General features: G+C 37.0%; 1 protein-coding gene across 5 annotated transcripts in view; it reads right to left on the bottom strand.

Annotated features, from left to right (window-relative positions):
- Positions 1-18141, bottom strand: part of dgki (diacylglycerol kinase, iota) — an 81389-nt gene that overhangs the window by 32116 nt on the left and 31132 nt on the right. For 4 of the 5 annotated variants that reach the window (XM_041977128.1, XM_041977127.1, XM_041977126.1 and 1 more), the window contains exons 2-8: positions 11566-11674; positions 9349-9444; positions 3828-3902; positions 3631-3687; positions 3468-3533; positions 3313-3381; positions 1990-2106 (exon numbers count right to left, since the gene is read on the bottom strand). In XM_041977128.1, the coding sequence (XP_041833062.1) occupies positions 1990-2106; positions 3313-3381; positions 3468-3533; positions 3631-3687; positions 3828-3902; positions 9349-9444; positions 11566-11674 (589 nt within the window). The remainder of the gene's footprint in view (positions 1-1989; positions 2107-3312; positions 3382-3467; positions 3534-3630; positions 3688-3827; positions 3903-9348; positions 9445-11565; positions 11675-18141) is intronic. The other variant, XM_041977125.1, reaches the window with a different exon arrangement.

Raw genomic sequence — 18141 nt, forward strand, 5'->3', positions numbered from 1 at the left:
ATCACAGAGTGGTTTAGGCCCAGAATGCATCTGTGATGTATACGGAGAAGATAAACCTAGCAGATCTCTTAGATCTAAAGACTCAGGTCAACTAGTCCAGACCAGAGTACAGACTAAACATGGAGAAGCTGCATCACATCCAGTCTTGTTCAAGCATTTTATTAAAATCCTATTGGAGTCCAGACTTGGACTTAGATAAAGTTTATATAAACTTTATCGTATGGTTATATAGTTAGCTTTCTGTTGTGATGTCTCATTAAGGACTTTATGATATCCTTATGATATTATGACAGTAGTTAATTACATAGCTGACAACCTGTGTCTTGTTAAAAATAGTGGGAGACCACTGACTGTAACAGCTTTGTTGATATGATTTTGATTTGTTTTAATCCAGGGGAGAGCAATTCATATGTTACATAACAACTTCCATTCGTATCAAATAACAAGCAACTAAAATAATAAATGTAAATAATTCTACATGTTCTTTCTGAGGTGCATCTTACAAATGATTACTGTATCGATGAGTGATCAGTGTTATTGGTTATTGTATAGATGTATATCAATGCAATCTTACACTCCTTCTAGATTTGAAATAAATGCCCCAAGTTTGAACCAGGACACTATAAATCCTAACTGAACTTTTCTGTCAATGGAGAAGGTATTTGAACCAAGCAGCTTCCAGATAAACTCTGTTTTACCAATAAAGTTGCTGTGTGTAAAAACTACTAAAGCCTAAAAACTAAAAGCTATACTTCAGTTAATATCCAGTGGCTTTGGTTAACAAATAGTTATATTTGATTACATTAGTATAAAGTAAGTACACCTACAAGTTAGCAGAGTGATTGGGAGTAACAGCCATGCTACTGCCCTAAAAGGCATGTAGAAGAAGAATGTGGAGGCATCAGTGGCAGGGTTGTGCTTTCTGAGCTACTGTGGGCTTGTTTTTATTTTTCCAGTCTTGGCAGTTACTCAGATTTTTTAGTTTTTTGCATTTGCTGCTGACATACAGTTGCTTATTTGCATTTCTGATATCTGTCTAAACAAGTTTAAATTGTGTTGTTTGTCCTCCTGTAGCTGAATCTGTTTCCTCTTCCCCTCTCTTTCCCCACACGTGCAGATGACAGTCAATTATGGAGTCAAATCTAAATAGCACGACTGATGAAGTAGCTGTGGGTAATTTTCTTATAACACTTTGGTCCTCTTGTGCAGTATCTGATGTTTATCACCCTCCGGGATTAATTTATTAAGCCACCGTGGGTCCAGTTCAGTATGGTAAAGGTCAGAATGCTTCTTTTTTTGCCTTTCACAGGTAAAACTGGGAAAAATACCAGAATAAATTAACCTAAACTGTCCCACTCTTTTAGGACCCTTCTGTTGGGGTTCCAATCTTACCGGTGTGACCCAAAGGGGTGGAGCCTGACACTATCATGTTGTTTAAAGGCACATGTCTTTGCTTCTGTGTCACATTGTTCTTCATCATAACTGAAAGAAGTCATTGTGCCACTATGATGTCACACTATTACGTAACTGAGACATCTATTGGTACCTGGCCGACAAACACCCAACGGCGTAAAGATATGATTGACTGTGGAAACGCAACGGATATCAGGGTTTAATGAACCAAACTGCACCAAACTATCCTGTACCTGCTGGTAGAAACAGAGTCTTAATCTACTCTCTGGTCAGACACATCACATGTTTCAACCTGAGGTAAACCAAGTCCTTTAGTTCACACCCCACTAGACAAAAGCAGCCAGCCCAGACTTTTGTAGTTTACTAGTCTGCATATTTCTAGCAACTTTTATAACCCACTTCCACATATGCAGTGCAGATCTAAAATGTTCTTCCAGATCAGTGGCACTGTTGAGGCTAATGTAGATACATAAAGTTAAAAGCAGTACAATTCTATATATATATATATATATATATATATATATATATATATATATATGTGTGTGTGTGTGTGTGTGTGTGTGTGTGTGTATGCACCTGTGGTTTCCTGACTTTGATAATCCACGAGGGGGGTATTATGACTCCAGCGTGAGCTCCCAGTGAACACGGTTCTTCTATCTGATGCAGCATGAAACATGTCACCTTGTTGTGGAACTGTAAGAAAAACACTCCATATTTGTCTTCTTTAATGATAACAGCTAGTTTTACAAAGCAATACTAACAAGCTTTATATGTTATCAAAGCTTCTATTTAACGGTATTCATATAAAAACTAGTATTTTTTTTAACAGTTCATGTGAAATTGGACAAATTGACAATTAATAATAGCTTTTTTCTGTATTTGCTTGAGACTGCAATACATTTACATCCAGTCAGGCCTTTACTGCTTCTGTCTGCTGCTTGGGTGTTTCTCCTGGGCTGCTTTTGTTATTTTTTTTAAGTCAGTGTCCATATACACTGAATCAAATTAACTTTGCTGTGTTTGTCTGACTCTGAGCAGACAGCATCTCCCTGTACACTTCAGACTTCATCAGGTTACTTCTGTCTTCTGTCATGTCATCAATGAACACCAGTGACCCAGAGCTACTAGAAGCCATGCACGTCCATCCCATCAAGCTGCCTCCACAATGTCCCACAGGAGTTTAATGCCTCAGATCAGGATGCTTATCCATATTTTCCTCAAATGTTGTTGTGGAAAAACTCCTGTTTTTTCTTTATTTTTTTTCTTTTATGATCTAGCATTTGTAAGTCAGCCTTTTGAGGTCAATCATCTGTATTTGTACTATTGATAGTATTTGGTAATCAACCTCATGGTGCATTTTCTTTAGCAAGTAAAGGATAGGAAGTATGACTGACAACATTACTATTATGTTGCTAGGCATTTCTCTTTTGTTGTGCAGAAAGCTCCTTTGACAACATGATGTAGGTTCGTAACATTAGCTACAAATTTCTAGCTTGGACTTAAATTAAATGGATAAGGAAATAAAGAGATATAACTGTTTGCAAAACAGCTTTTTAATCAGCTGTTCTTTTACTATTTACACTCTTGAAAAAAGGGGTTGTAAATATTGATAGAGTTGTAAATCTTTAGCTATTCTTCTATTAAAGCTGTAAATACTGTTAAACTAAAGCAGACAGAATACATTTGAGGTTTATCTGTTTCTTACTTAATATACATTTCATGTTCCCTCTTCCTCATCGAACTTAACATAAATGTAATCTGGGCCTTCATCAGCAGGGTGAATGACACATTTTTGTTTATGTGGAAACAATATTAATAATTTGGACTTTTTTTCTAATGTTAATAAACATTATTTTCAAAGAAATTAAATTTTACAGCGATAAGTATAGAACTACTTACAGCCTGTTTACACCAAGAGCAACTGATGGCGATAATTTCTTTACTGTGGAAGAACTTCTGTTGAAAACTCTGCAAGAACAAAGACGTATGATAAGGTAGTTTGTATAAAAAGTGATAGTAGTGGTTTTATTCTGTGTATGTGTATATACACTCACCTTTCCACACTGTTTACATTTACCCTCCTGTCGTCGTCTGTGAACCCAGTGATGTCTCAGTACATTCTGTCACAGACAAACAAAGATTATGGCAATGATTCCTCCCCAAACTGTTTATAGACACATACATGTTCACACATCCACAGACACAACACACACTCACATCTCTGAGGCACCGGGATCCTCCCTCTCTGAAGGTTGGCTTACACCTGAAGTTAATCTAAAGAGAAGCAGATGTAGGGTTCATGTCTCTAAATCTAAATGTGGTCCAACAGGAACAATTCAGTCTAAAATTGAATGTTCAGAAATAACTGTCAGTCGTGAAGGATGCACAGCCCGTGTGTTTGTGTGTGAGGATACCTTTTCTAGTTGTTCTATGCAGCCAGTGTGAACAACGATCTTACAGGCTGCACATTTCCTCCTGGGAGATGACTTCTTAAAAAAGATACAGATAACACATGGCCGAGTAAGACACACAAACCCACTAATGACACTAAAATAATGTAAAGACACACTGATGGAATAAACTCACCCTGCTACACAGTGGTGAATAAATACAGACACACAAATAACCTACCGAGATGTGTTTAAAGTGTCTCAATATTTCACACTGTTTCTTATTTAGCTTCAGTGGGACAATGACTCTCCAGGCATGGAGACAGAATAACACCTCGATGATGAACAGTTTTAGCTCAGTTTTATTCCCCAGTCAGGACTCAGAAAAAGGAAAATAAAAAAGGGAATTTACTCTTATCATCAAATAGACCCACAGCAGCACCAAAACCTGTTTTAATGATGCAAGGTTTGAAGACAAATCCAAGTTTGTTTCAGCAGTTATTTTCTTGCTTGTGTTTTTTGATTGCTTGGAAAGCACTCTGAGTTATTTGCTTAAAAAAAAGGTGTTATATAAATAAAGACCATAATTTGCATCTATGCTAACAAGCTAAAAGCCGCCACAATGTTTAACCATCTTGGTAAACTGCCCACATTTTCCATTTAGGACTAAAGACAAGGTAAAGCAAAGACTGAGGTGGATTTAATTTACTTAGCTGTCAGTAATCATAAAGTACTGTACAAATTCAACACGATTAAGCTAAAGAAAGGGTAAAAAAAACAGATTACCAAACAGAATCATCACACTTTTGACCGAATGCTGGTACTAGTGGCCAATAGTGAAATCTTTCTCACATTTTAGTATCTATGACTTGACTATCTGCATAAATCATTGAGAGAAAAGTACAGTTATACAAAACCATCATTTTAAACTTTATTTTTTCTACACTTCCCATTTCTGTATTTATTTTCTTATTTTGTCTTGATTTAAAAGTTTTTGCTCATGTTTAAGTTTAGCTCTCGTGTCGTTCTTTAAACTGGACAAACATTTTTATAGCCATACACATGAAACCATAAATGAAAGGTGAAAGAAAGTTATTAATTACACAGTGGGATGGGCAAATTAAAAGCAAGCACTCAAGATGCCAAAGTGCAACTTTCCATCAATGAATAAATATGGCACGGCTGCCTCGGCTATTATAAATGTCAAACTACTCATTATGACAGCTAATAATGGAGCAGTCTCGCCTCCAGTCAGAGGGTTCACTGTTTACTGTAAGAGTGCAACATTTAATGGCTTAGCATTGGTGTCACGTCATAAACGCGTCATTCTCATGTTTTTATTAGTTTCCCGTCACCAAAACCCCCTCTGAACAAGACACATGTCACACTAAAAGAAGCATGATCATTGTGCAGGAGAATTAGGTTTCTTGGATATAGAAACTGCAACAAAGAAACATCTTTATCACCCATTTTTTATTGCAATGAATACTTCTACCTCCCAGTCTTTTAAGGTGACAATTTGTAGTTTTTGTCTTAACTCAAAAGTAACATAAGAACAAAGGAAAATGATACACACATTTTTTATTATTATTATTATTATTATTTCTGTTCCCAAACAAGGATTTCTGCAAATTCTTCCGTCCAACCGTCCATTGTTTCTACCTGGTTAGTCCAGCCAGGGTGGTGAGGGGCAGTTGGAGGCTTTTAAACAAGAGGCAGAGTACACCCTGGAGAGGTGTGAATTTAAAAACCTTCCATGATTCAAATCAAAGATTAATAGTATAATTTAATTGCCATTTGCCACTTTCAAGAGCACAAACAACTCTCCAATTATTAGTTCACACATCTAGTAACATTTTTTGAAAGAATATTTTTAAAAAACAAAATTATTTATTTTCAAATCACAAATAGTCCAGCTCTACAATTATGGCACATTAACAGAAACCTTTCCTTTTGTTTTTATTTATGGGGGGTCACGCTTCCCTGCAGTGTTAAAATGAAGGTCTATATGATGGTTTTACAGTGATTTGACATTTTAAAAAGACTTGTTAACAAAAGTGGTCTAATGACGCCCTTTTGGATTAGTAATCAGTCACTTAAGCCTTGGAAGTGTCTTTCTAGATCTAAAAACTGAGATGAAAGGCACCATTTTCTACAGCATTTGTTCCATGTAGATTTCAGGGCTGAGGATGAAGCCTCTGTAGCATCCTTTAGACTGCCAGGTGGCTCTTTCATGGCTGTGCATGAATCGAGCTGAGTACAGTCAAGAATCTGCTTATTCATGTCCACCATGACCTGTCAAAGCAACTTCACATTAAACTGAGGTCACTTTAGCCTCCTGAACATGTAATACTCATCTAATAAAATCTACCATAGAGGTTCTAGTGAATTTGGTTTTGCTTCAATGTTATCTGAGAATCTTTTTTTTATATTCACTGTAATCATCTGTAATTGTAAGTGGAGCACAGATATACTATCGTATTACTGTCAAAACTCAAGGCTCTTTCTCAGCTCTAACTATTCTTCCCTTTAAGAGGTCTGTGGTAGACGAAATGTTCATAATACCATAATCTAAAACCTTCATTATAGCCATGCATACTTGTCGGTAATGACTCTGGAGCAATCTTTCTGTGTTGTCTGAGTAATCACTCTGATGCTTTGCAGACACAGATTATCTGGCAATAAGACGTCCTGTTTAAATTGTCAACAATTTTACCACACTTGAAATAGAAAATACTATCTGCTGTTTAAAGATAAACTGTCAGAGACTATAATTTGACCAGAAAGGATTATAAATCTGTTCAAAAAGCTTGAAAGTTTTTATGTGAACTCACTCTCTTTACCACCAGTGCAGCATTCAGCTGTTAAACCACTGCTGCAACATTTAATCTTCTCTGTGTAATCAGGTCAATGACATGACGTACACATTTTTGTGCCTGAGTGCATTACTTGGGTTTAAAATTTTAGTAACCAAGTCACTTTCACCAGGGATCAGATTACACTGGCTGGTTATGATCCTTCAGTTCCTGTCACCTGCTCTGCTGTCTTTGATCAGTTTGAGCCGGTGGTTCTGTGCTTTTTAGAAGAGATTGCTGGTCTTTTGAAGCCCTCAAGTTTTTCAAACAATGCCATTGCTCCTTGACTTCTTAAAAAGGTCTTTTCAACTGTAGGTCCATTTTTTCTTACAGTCATTAATAGCAGTTTGGTCTCTGGTACAGTTCCAGGACCCAAGAAATTTTAAACATGCATAGTTCAGCCACTGCTTAAAAAACCTGATCTTGATCCCTGAGTGTGTACAAATTACAGGCCCAAATCCAAACTACCTTTTCTCTCAAAAGCTCTGGAAAAAATAGTTTATACTCAACCACTGGCCTTTCTGAAGGAGCATAATATTCTCAGGATTTTTAGTTGTAAATTTTCTACCGTTTAAATACCCTTTTCTCAATAATTTTAGATACCACTATTAAATAATTTTGCCACATTCCTACGCGAGCAGATTAATTCCGAGTGCAGACTTGTTATGTTTTGCAAGCATTTCAGTTACATTTTGAGAAGAAATATTTTTGAACAAAGAATAATTTCCTTTCAGCAAACAAAATTAAATTAAATTAAATTCACAAAGTTCCAACAGGTTCAGACAAAGCTGTTCTAATCAGCTGTTTTGCTGCGTCATGATAACATTAGAATAATTGAAGAAGAGATGTTAGTTACAAACTTCATTACATTACCTTTTCAGTTGGTATTATATTTTCATATCATGACATAATTGGTGATGGTGGTGTTTAGCTAGGTTAGCAGTTGCAGGACATACACTTAACAAGTCACTTAACAAGTATTATGTGCTACTGATTATACAGCAAGTCTGTCATTCCCTTTTGTTTTATTAAATGATTTAAGGGGAGGCCAGTTTTTTTTTAACAAAACAAAACAATATAGGTGTGATTTATCTTCTCTAGACCTGCCTTGTAGCTGCATTAAAGACCAGGGTCGCAGTCCTACTTGTTTTAGTTGTTTCCCTGCTCCAACACACCTGATTCTAATTAAATGTCTCTCTTCAACAGCTTGTTGTCCGATTCTGTGTAAGCATGTTGACCCATTAATCTGACTCAGGTGTGCTCCAGCAGGAAAAATCCTAAACTTGCAGGATTGCAGCCCTCGAGGACCAAATTTGCCCATCCCTGGTACAGACCAGCTCTTAAGAATCAGAATAGTTTCATTTAGAATTAAAAGCAAAATATCCCTACAATGCAGTGCATTCTGAATATTGTGCCTGGACCCCTAAACATTTTTCACAAACCAAATACTGGATGACAATATGACCAGATGATGTGTCAGGAAACATTACTACATATATTATATACTTTCATTATGTGTAAACAAACACTGCTGTAGGCCACCTTTTCAGTGAAAGCCTTGAACTTTAAAAAAAAACAAAAACAAAAACAAAAAAACAACAACATATTACTTCTTTATAGAATTACAGGTCATCTGTACATGAGGGAAACAGTCCATCACCGCAGGCTTTCAACATCAGTGATGACATTAAATCTGTATGAGGATACAGAGTTCTGCTGAGGTCCATTTCTGTTTTATATTTAATGACAACAATATGATCCTAGCCACGTTTTGGGCTTGCTTTTCTGTCTAATGGCTACTTCAATCTCTGTCAACACAGAAGGGGATGCTTGCATATATACAACCCAGTTTTCCAAAGAAAAGTTGGGATGATGTGTAAATTGTAAATACATACACTATGCAATTATTTGGAAAATATCATAAACCAATATTTTATGGAAAACAAAACATAAATATCCATCCATCCATCCATCCATTATCTTGACCGCTTTTTCCATTTCGGGTCGCGGGTGAGCTGGAGCCTATCCCAGCATTTTAACAGGCGAGAGGCAGGGTACACCCTGGACAGGTCACCAAATAGTTTAGTAGGCAATAGTCCAGTCACATGATTGGGTATAAAAAGAGCACCTTAGAGAGGGAGAGTCTCCCTTTAAACAACTTATACCTGCAGGATAGTGAGGCCTTGAGGACCAGGGTTGGAGATCTCTGATCTATGGTATAAGATTCAGAGAATCCCTGTGTACAAGGACACAGGCACCTATGGAAAAAATGCTGTCAATACTGACAGGCTTATACAGGTTTTAGAGAAACATATACTTCAGTCCAAACAAAGTTTTTTCCAGTGAAGGCCTTGCACTTTTCAGCAAGTCAATGCCAAACTGCATATTGCATCGATTACACGGCTTTGAAGCGGCTATGCTGCAGGTAGGCAGCACTGGCCTACTGGTTAAAATCTTTCACCAATAGTTGCACCATGAAACACAAATATCAGCATGAGCAGCTAGTATCCTATATCATATTAGAATAGGACAAGATTCCCTTTTTAGAGGTTCTGCCTCTCAGTTCCCTCAGTTCCCAGATGTTTATGGACTGTTTAGAGAAGATGAGCTAATATTTTTTATGAGATTGTAAGATGTCTTTAACATTTGATATGATTTCTATTTCTTTGAATGCATTATTCACTACTCACTGCGGTCTTCAGGAGGCAAGCGTCCTCTCCGAGATAACACAGCTCTCCCGAACAGCTCGTCTCCATCCACAGGTGATCGCCATTCACTGCATTTTCCTGCAGAGTCACAGACAAGAGAAAGAACAATTATCATATAATAGGCTGCGTCATCCCTCTGCACGTCTCGCTCTTTAATGCAGCTGATTACATTCAGTCACATACAACTGCATATGGACACTCAGAGTACATGGTTTCCATGGCCTTGAAGTGGGTTTGGTCAAAGGTCAAATTTATTTACACAGCTCTTTTAAAAATAACAAAGGTAGCCAGATTTTACTAAGAAAACTTACATCTAAAAGCAATAAAACAATTAAATAGCAGCAGAATTAGTTATTTAGATGTTTAAATCCATATGTTCAACTAGATGGTGCCGATTTATTTCAAACTTGGAAATGTATAATTTTCGTAATTTATGCATACGTCACCCGCACATGCTCGTAACTGCTCTGCCAGTCAGAAAGCTAAGCTGTCAATTGAAAAATGTGGGTTTGTCTTTACTGAGGAAATTAGAGCGATTCCGAACAGGTATTGTGTATTTAAGTGTTCAAATCGTTAAGGCAGGCACACGAACAGGGGATGAGTTTTTATCGGTTTCCAGTGAACAGCCTGGATTCGTGCAATCGGCCGGGCAAAACTGCCTTGGCAGTGCTGACTTAGTCTCCGTTTGTCAGTGTGATGTCACTAAAGACGTGGCAAAGAAGTCAAGAAAAAGCAGCCAGAATAGGACGTAGCGTGAGACTGCTGCTGTGAAAAGTATACTATATAGACTAAATTCGCTCTGCACAAGCATTTTCTGGGCAATTTTGCCCAAATTATACATACACATTTGGCATGTGTATGTATTTTCTTTTTCTTCTATACCTTGAAATTCTGCATTTATATAGAATGTTATGTGATATGCTTGTGAAGCCTCATAATAAATATGTACAAACACTTACTGACTTATTAGCACCTGAAAAGGAGCCAGAGTAAATCAGCCTGTGTGTTTATTAGCGACTGATTATGAGAAATAATTATATATGAGCTCATGTTTGTATGTGTGTGCTACGTGCAGTGAAGTAAAGGTTAGTGGTGACGTGGTGGAAGTGCCCCTGCAGACAGCCCAAGGGAAAACTCAGACAGGGCCCATAACAGTTTGGTTACTTACATGTTCCTATTAACAACAGAGCACTTTGTATTTTTTATTCATTAGTGATGTGTGACTCTATTACAGCCTAATAATTCAAAGTAACAGATTAGAACAAAGGTGTTGCATATTTACTCCAATAGATGTGTTTTTCATGCCATTTATAATAAGATATTTTCATGAAACTCGAAGCGTTCTCAGAGCCATTTCTCTGACTAAACTTCCTGATTTCCTTTCTTTGTTGATGTGCTTTAACCTAAAAATAACTCACATTCACTTTAAAGCAAAAAAAGAAGGGGAAAAAAAAGCTGCTTCCTTCATGTAAAAATCATTGTAATTACTTTTTTATTTTTTTGTATTTGCAAAGTAATTTACAAGACTGATCATTTTTAGACAGTTATTTAAATTAATTATTAATTAATTATATGAAAAGAAAGGCTTTAGTTTATGCTGGATGTTATTTTTGTAAGATCTGAACAAAATATCAAAAAACATGATGGCATTTCATTAGAAATAAAAATGTCATCCAAAGGTTTTCTTATACGTTTTGACTGTTTAATGTGCAGTCGCTGAGTACTTTCCATTGCCTCTTGACATTTCATTTAGCGATGGGACAATATTTTAAAGTAGCTCTTTGGTTTTGTGATTCATGTCTGGTAAATAAAATCCATTAGGTTTTTGCAAGAAAGGCCCTGAAAAAGTCCCATCCTGTGAAGTCGTGACACGTTTAATTTTCTTTTCCACACTACCAAGATGTTTTCTTACAGTAATCATAAAAAAGAAGAGAAAATTGCTGCTTTTTATTCCCACAGGAACATATGGATGTTGAGAAGAATCTGCTAACAAATGAAAATGTCACCAAGTGAGTCAGCCAGGCTAAAGTAGACAACATGAACTTAGACATTTATTTTCTTTTTGTGCAGTATTTTAAGTTGCTTTAAGAAGATATATCTAAAATCTACCAAAAACAAAAAGTTGCAATAAACTGACATACAGCTAAATTAAATTGAATGATAAAACAAGCATAAAATGAGCATGTATGCATGTCTGACCGTCCAGTCCAAACAGGTCCGTAGCTCCTTGTTGGGGCCGTTGGGTGCAGGAGGAAGCGAGGGCTGGGGTGGACCGAGGTAATGGAGGCCCGAGCGGGAGATTGCTTTCCTGAAAGCAACAACAAATTAGAGGTATGAAAAGGAGAGATCATTATCACAAGGAAACAAGCTGAACTGACACTGACGCAACAATGAGCTCTGTCATTATCCGACACACCTCTTACACCACAGAGTAGCTGCATAACTGAAAGAACTAGATTAGAATTTAGTAATTAATTATTCATATAATGGGGCCATGTTTGAGCAGGCTCAGCTGGAGATATTTGTTTAAGAAGGATGGGGGAACAGCTTGGAGGAGACACTGCCAGCAGCACTTCAGGGTGATGAGAAAGAATCCGAGATGGTCTGTTCTGTCAGAGGATGACTCAGCAGTCATGTCTCCATCCATGTTTCAGTCTCTGACTCTCACCCTGAGATGCTTCCTGTTCCACTTTCATTCTTTCACCTATGTTTGTCATTTCTCTGTTACCTCAGTCCAACACCACATCCATCAACGGTACAGATTCAGCACAGTCCTCAACATAAACCCCACTGCATCCACACATAAGAGCAAACCCCGCTCTCAGCATCATCATCATCATGTCTGAGCTGCCCATTTAACATTTGTGTTTAACTCTTAGTATACAAGAAGATGCGGTCAAAGAAAGAGTCAATACAAAAGGGTGGTATTGAGCAAAATGGCTGCAGCAATCAGAATTTTTCAGCCTCACATGTTAACAATTAACTTTTATTTAAATCATTACAACCCCAAGTCACATGACCTTTATGTATGCAGTGACTTTTTAGGCTTTTCTCTCACATATCTGGTCTGGATAACTTGTTTGGTTTGTCTTCTTCATCACTTTGTTTTTATTTCTGATTAGCAACCCATCTACTGTTCTGTTTATTACGCCCATGTTAAATGTAGCCTACAAACATTTAGAGTCCAAGTTGGTTAACATAAAAAAAGAATGTATATTTATTACAATAGTGACATTTGCATTAATACTTTAAGTTTAAAAACCCAGCTCCAGTGTTAAGCTGGAACAATCTGATCATAACAAACACACACACTCCTGATGAAGGTAAAATAAATAAATACATCTTTACAGAATATTTTTTCCTTAATCAAATTAATAAGATGAAAAATGTATTCATCTCCCGAAGGCTATATATATTTTTAAATTAAATACATACATACTGTCTGTCTAAAATGTGATGAACCGAGAACCATGACTCTTTCTGTCTACTGTGTTTTTAGTATAATTTTAGATCAGGAATTCCATGTTTCTGTTTCCTAATCTTCATATATCTTCATATTTGTGTTTTATTTGAAGCACTTTCAGCTGTCTAGTGCATGAAATGTGCTATACAAGTGCCTTCCTTACAAAAATAAAGGTTGTTCAAATTGTTTTTAGCATTATGATCCATGCGGCAAAAATATATTTACCTTTTTTTTAAACTTGAATATTTCTTTTCATAAAAATATTCCTTTTTGATCAGCATTAAGTAGAAGTGTTTGGTTTGATGCCACCTATTGCAAATACGATTTTCTGCAAGTTTAAACCAGCATATCAAAAACTGGGCCGTCTTCATCTTCAGATAAGACCAGCACAGTCCACGTTTAAGAAGTTGTTTGAGTCTTCTGAAGTACTTTCGTAAGATAAGTAAGAGATTAAAAAATTAAACCCATTACAGACCAGAAAACTTTCTGAATTTAGGACAGTGTTTTTAAAAAGATAAATATTTATTGTAAACTCATAATGATCAGATTTGATATGTGTTTCTGTCTGTCAGTGGAAAAGGTTGCACAGAGCAACTGACCCTCCTGTTGAAAGTTTCAGTGGCTGTCTGTCTAAAATTATCAACCAGGACAAAGAGGAGTCCACTTACACACCCTGTAACCTGATGACACACCCAAACACACAAAGCTTCAGGCACACGCATGCATGTACATACACTCACGACTCTTTGCCTAAAAATAGTAATGCGTGGGCGACAGCAGCACAAATGCAAAGACGTATGGTGACTGGACACATGCCACCGAGAACTGGGGAACACACACACACTAATATAATAAACACAGAACATCCAGATGAGTAGATTTCTAATGAGAAGTGAAGATGATTAAAGGTTCATTTAACTTAACTAAGAAAATATCCCAGTTGAATTTTTGTAGCTTCAGCCGTTGGTCAAAATGGCCACGGTAACACACTAAAACCAAGTCTGTTAGAGGAAGCAACAGATGGAGTGAAACAACTGTCTGGCTTTACTGAAACTACTCATTTGGAAGCAAAAACAAAAGCAGAAAGTGAATAATGTGTATAAAGTCAAAACGTATTAAAAAGGAAGAGAAAATGCCAAGGTTCAGCTTTGACTTCATTTTCATCTGCAAGGAAATACAGAAGCACAGAAAGATACTTGTCTACAACTTGGGTAATCAACCTATGTGCATCCAGATAAATTGGTTAATAGAACTATTAAAAAAATTAGATGCACATGGTTAGAAGAAGACTTTACAACATTAAGCACACAGACAAACAGACTCACTTAACCCTGCATCTTATAGCAGAGTGCTGAGTGGCAAGGATTACTATAAACTGATTAAGGTTCATCAGATATGAATGAATAAGTTGTGTCAGTGTTTCTCAGTGTGTTTTGTATAAATGTGCAAGTACTTATTATAATGGAAAAAAAGCCCTTACATAAAGTGTGTGTACCTGGAGGGTGGAAAGCGAGCAAATAAATCAGACAAAGCAGCATCAATTCCCTTGATGCACTCAGAGGTCATGAGTGAGTTCTAGCTACTAAACACAGGCAGAATCACAGGGATTTGAAGCTTTTTGTTTTTGAGAATACACACATTTAACACAGCCGCCCTAGCTGACTTAGGGGTTATTTTTAGTTTATTTGTCAAAAAAAGGTGGTAAATATGCTTCAGTCCAAGACAAAAGTTGCTTAAAAGCACAAAAAAATGAGATATGTCCAAAAAAAATAAAATCAAAATAAACAAATTAAAAAATGAAATTGTGGGGGGAAAAAAGTACAAGTCAAACCACAACTTTTCAGGATGCCAGATTTAACTAAATGCGTCAAGGGAAATAAAACACTCCCACAGAAATGTATGTTTGCTTATAAAGTCTACAAGCCAACTTTAAATGCAAACACTGGAATGATTAAACACAAAATCTATTAATTCACCTCAATTAAAAAAGAAAAAACAAAACTGTCTTTTCTAGTCTGAGCCTGCCTTCAGGAGATAGTTGGAACAGTGGGTCTACAAACCACGTTGCAAAGATTTTGGAGACGTGCCCGTTGGCTCTGGTGTGACTTTCTGTGACGCACTGTTGCCCAAACTGCAGTTTTCGATGGAGGTTTGCAGAGATGTATATCTTTGCAGAAGCATAATTCCTGCTTTAGTTGGGAAATTCCATCATTAAATACCTTGAGATAACGACTCTGGATTTACACTGGAAATTACTGATATTTAGATTAATCAATTCCTTAATGTCCCTTTGTTGTCCCTTAAACCTACAGCTAAATAATTCCTCTTTACACATTGCTCCTTTAACATAACTTTGGTGACTGCAGCCAAAAAGCTCAAGCTGAAAATCATCTGTCCCCAGCTATTGTGTTCAAAATAGCTTTATCCAACTTGATTAGAAAGTGTACCCTTTCAGTGCTTTATAATCTCAATTAACTTAAATTTAGATATTTAGTTATTTAAAGGTTATAGAGTGAGAACAAGATGTGAAAAAAGTCCTAATCAAGCTATGAATCATCAGACATTTTGTCACTAAATTAATCAATTCAGCTGAAATGATTTACTGTAATTAAAGTGCAAGGCTGCAAGAAGTTTGACAATTTAACACAAATAGTTTTGGATTTCTTTTGATGATGATACAATAAATTTGAGAGAGTAACCAGCTATTCTGCAGCTTGCCATTTCTGACCAATCTCAGCATTCTCGGCTTTTGGAACTTCTTTAAGACCTATGATGCCGTCATTAATTAGATCTAACAGGGAAAAGCTTACAGCTGTTTCTCAATGTAATAGAAGGCTTAAAACAAAATGTTACCCCACTGTGTTTTACAGTATCGGTTCATAGATTAGCCAGCTGTTTCACATGGACTATCCAGAGCTACCTAGAGACATTTAAATATCACTTCTTAATAGCCAAAACAAAGCCCTTCAAGTTTAATGTTTCTCTTAAAGAGACAGGAGCTAAACGCAGGCAGGCAAACAGAAAGTGTCAGAACATGTGTTTCTGGACATGAAAATGAACACATGGCTAGGCAATAAAATGATTTTGGATGTTGACCATGACACATCTCAGTCATTCATGTGTATGCCTCAGCACAACCCACTCCACTCGTTCTCCACATCTTCCTTGAATTTTAATAAGGAATTAAAAAAGAATGGGACGTGACAATTCTTTCAACCAATCAAAGGATTGCAGTGTGCCAAGCTCCACCCCTTAGCGTTGGTTTGATAAGATTGGGACTCCAATGGAAGGGTCAAAAATATGTGGGATAGCTTGGATTAAATATTCTAGCACGCTTTCCACTTATTGCTTGTGAAAAAGCATAAAATTTTTTTTTAAAAATCCGTACCACCATGTACTGTTCCGAGCCGGAGCCCTTAGTGGAAAGAGGGCTGAAGAGAGCGACAAAAGCGGGGGTGAAACCAAAACTAAACCCACGTTATCGTTCCAAACAACAATTTAAAATTAACAAACTAAATTGTGATCAAACTCAAGATTGATCACTATAGAAAAATAGTCTAAATGGTGAGTTAGGTCTCTTTAAAGTAGATAAGTGAGACAGGAACGAGAAACAGACATTAGCTGTGTAGCAGAGATTAGATCAGACTTAGAACAGTGGAGTTGGTACAGCTGCTCTCTGCTCCCAGTTCAACCACCACCTTCAAACTGTCTGCCCAGTATAACTCTGCTTTAGTGCTCTTTTCTTTCACTACATCTCCATTTTTTTCTGGAAATATTCACTCCTCTTCATCTTTATCTTCTTGTCTCTATTGCATCATGTTCAACTGTCTCAAATCTCACCCCCTCCCCTCTTGTCCTCCCCCTCTAATCTCTCTCCATTCTCCTCCCACTACCTTGCTCCTCCTCCTCCTCCCTCATGCTCCTGTCATCCTCTGTTCTTCTTACTCATTCTCCCCCTTGTCTCCTCTCCTTATTTTCAGCCTCCTCCTCCTCCTCCTCTTCCTGCAGAGGTGGGTTGTCAGTGTTTCCATGACAACAGCACAGTGGGAGCATCGGCAGCTCGTCCAGTAATTATACTGGCAGAAAAATCCGCTCTGCGTTTTTGTATATAGTGTATTTCAACTTTGCACTAAATGCAGTAACACCTTTAACGACTGTGTATATGTCACACACACATGCAGTTTTTATACCATCTTCATTTCACAGCCTTCACGCAGGCAATTATGTAACTCCCCAAATGTTTTCTAAATGCGGATCATTCGAACCAATGCAGGGGTCAGCAGTTACTACTCTACGAAATGCTTGAACTGTTTTGTCCTATCAGGTGATTAAGATGCCGAGAAATGAGGATTCTCGCTGTGGGTGGTAACATCGATGGCAAACAAGCCCACAACAACTTAATTTTCTCCATTGCTGCAGTCATTTAAGTAGTTTCTGAAAATCCCTGTGTTCATCCTGCCAAGTCACGGCTATACAACGGTGTTTACAGTCAAAGCTGAAGAAGATGGAAAGTAATAGCCACAACATTAAAAAGCAGCTGCAAGTGGGAGGAATCAGATTCAACTTCTTCTGAATCTAGAAGATGCTGATCATGTGGGTGAAGCTGGTTGACAAAGAAGACAATTGCACCAGTGTGGGTTCTCTCTGAAGTCAGTTTCTTTGTTCAGGAAACAATATCTACAATCCAGAATAAAGAATTATAAATGTACATGTGTGCTTTTAAAATAACAGCCTAGAAAGTATTTAAATTTGTGAGCAAAAACTAACAAACTGCTCACAAACATTTACAAAATAAAGTATTTTTCCTTTCATTAATTCATTCATTTAATTTCATAAACATTCTTGTTTGAGAAAACTTTCTTCTCTTCATTTCTTCAACTAAATATATGAGCCCTACATGGTTCGAATTATGGGGATCTAAGGGGAGGTTCGCTTCCCTGAAAATAGTCACCTTAGACACTGAGACTCTGTTCACACTGTAAGCAAAAGTGACTCAAATCTGACTTTTTTGCCCATATTTGACCTTTTTTTATTATAGTCCAAAACAGCACTAATGCAGTTTTTTAAAATCCAACCCAGACTACGTTCATATGTGGTACTAGATCGGATTCACACCTGATCTTTGTCAAAGCGACATCAGTTTGAACAGTCATGTAGCATTTTATCCGACTTTTACTACACAATAGACGTCGCAATTCTGGTAAGATCGAATGTAAACAATGAACGGAACACACGCCAAAAAGTGTAGCATAATATTTACCTGTGTAAACAATATGCTGTGAGTAACGTCACGTCTTCCTTTGCACATGCGG

The sequence above is a fragment of the Melanotaenia boesemani genome, chromosome 23 (assembly GCF_017639745.1).
Source record: "Melanotaenia boesemani isolate fMelBoe1 chromosome 23, fMelBoe1.pri, whole genome shotgun sequence".
NCBI classification, from domain to species: domain Eukaryota; kingdom Metazoa; phylum Chordata; class Actinopteri; order Atheriniformes; family Melanotaeniidae; genus Melanotaenia; species Melanotaenia boesemani.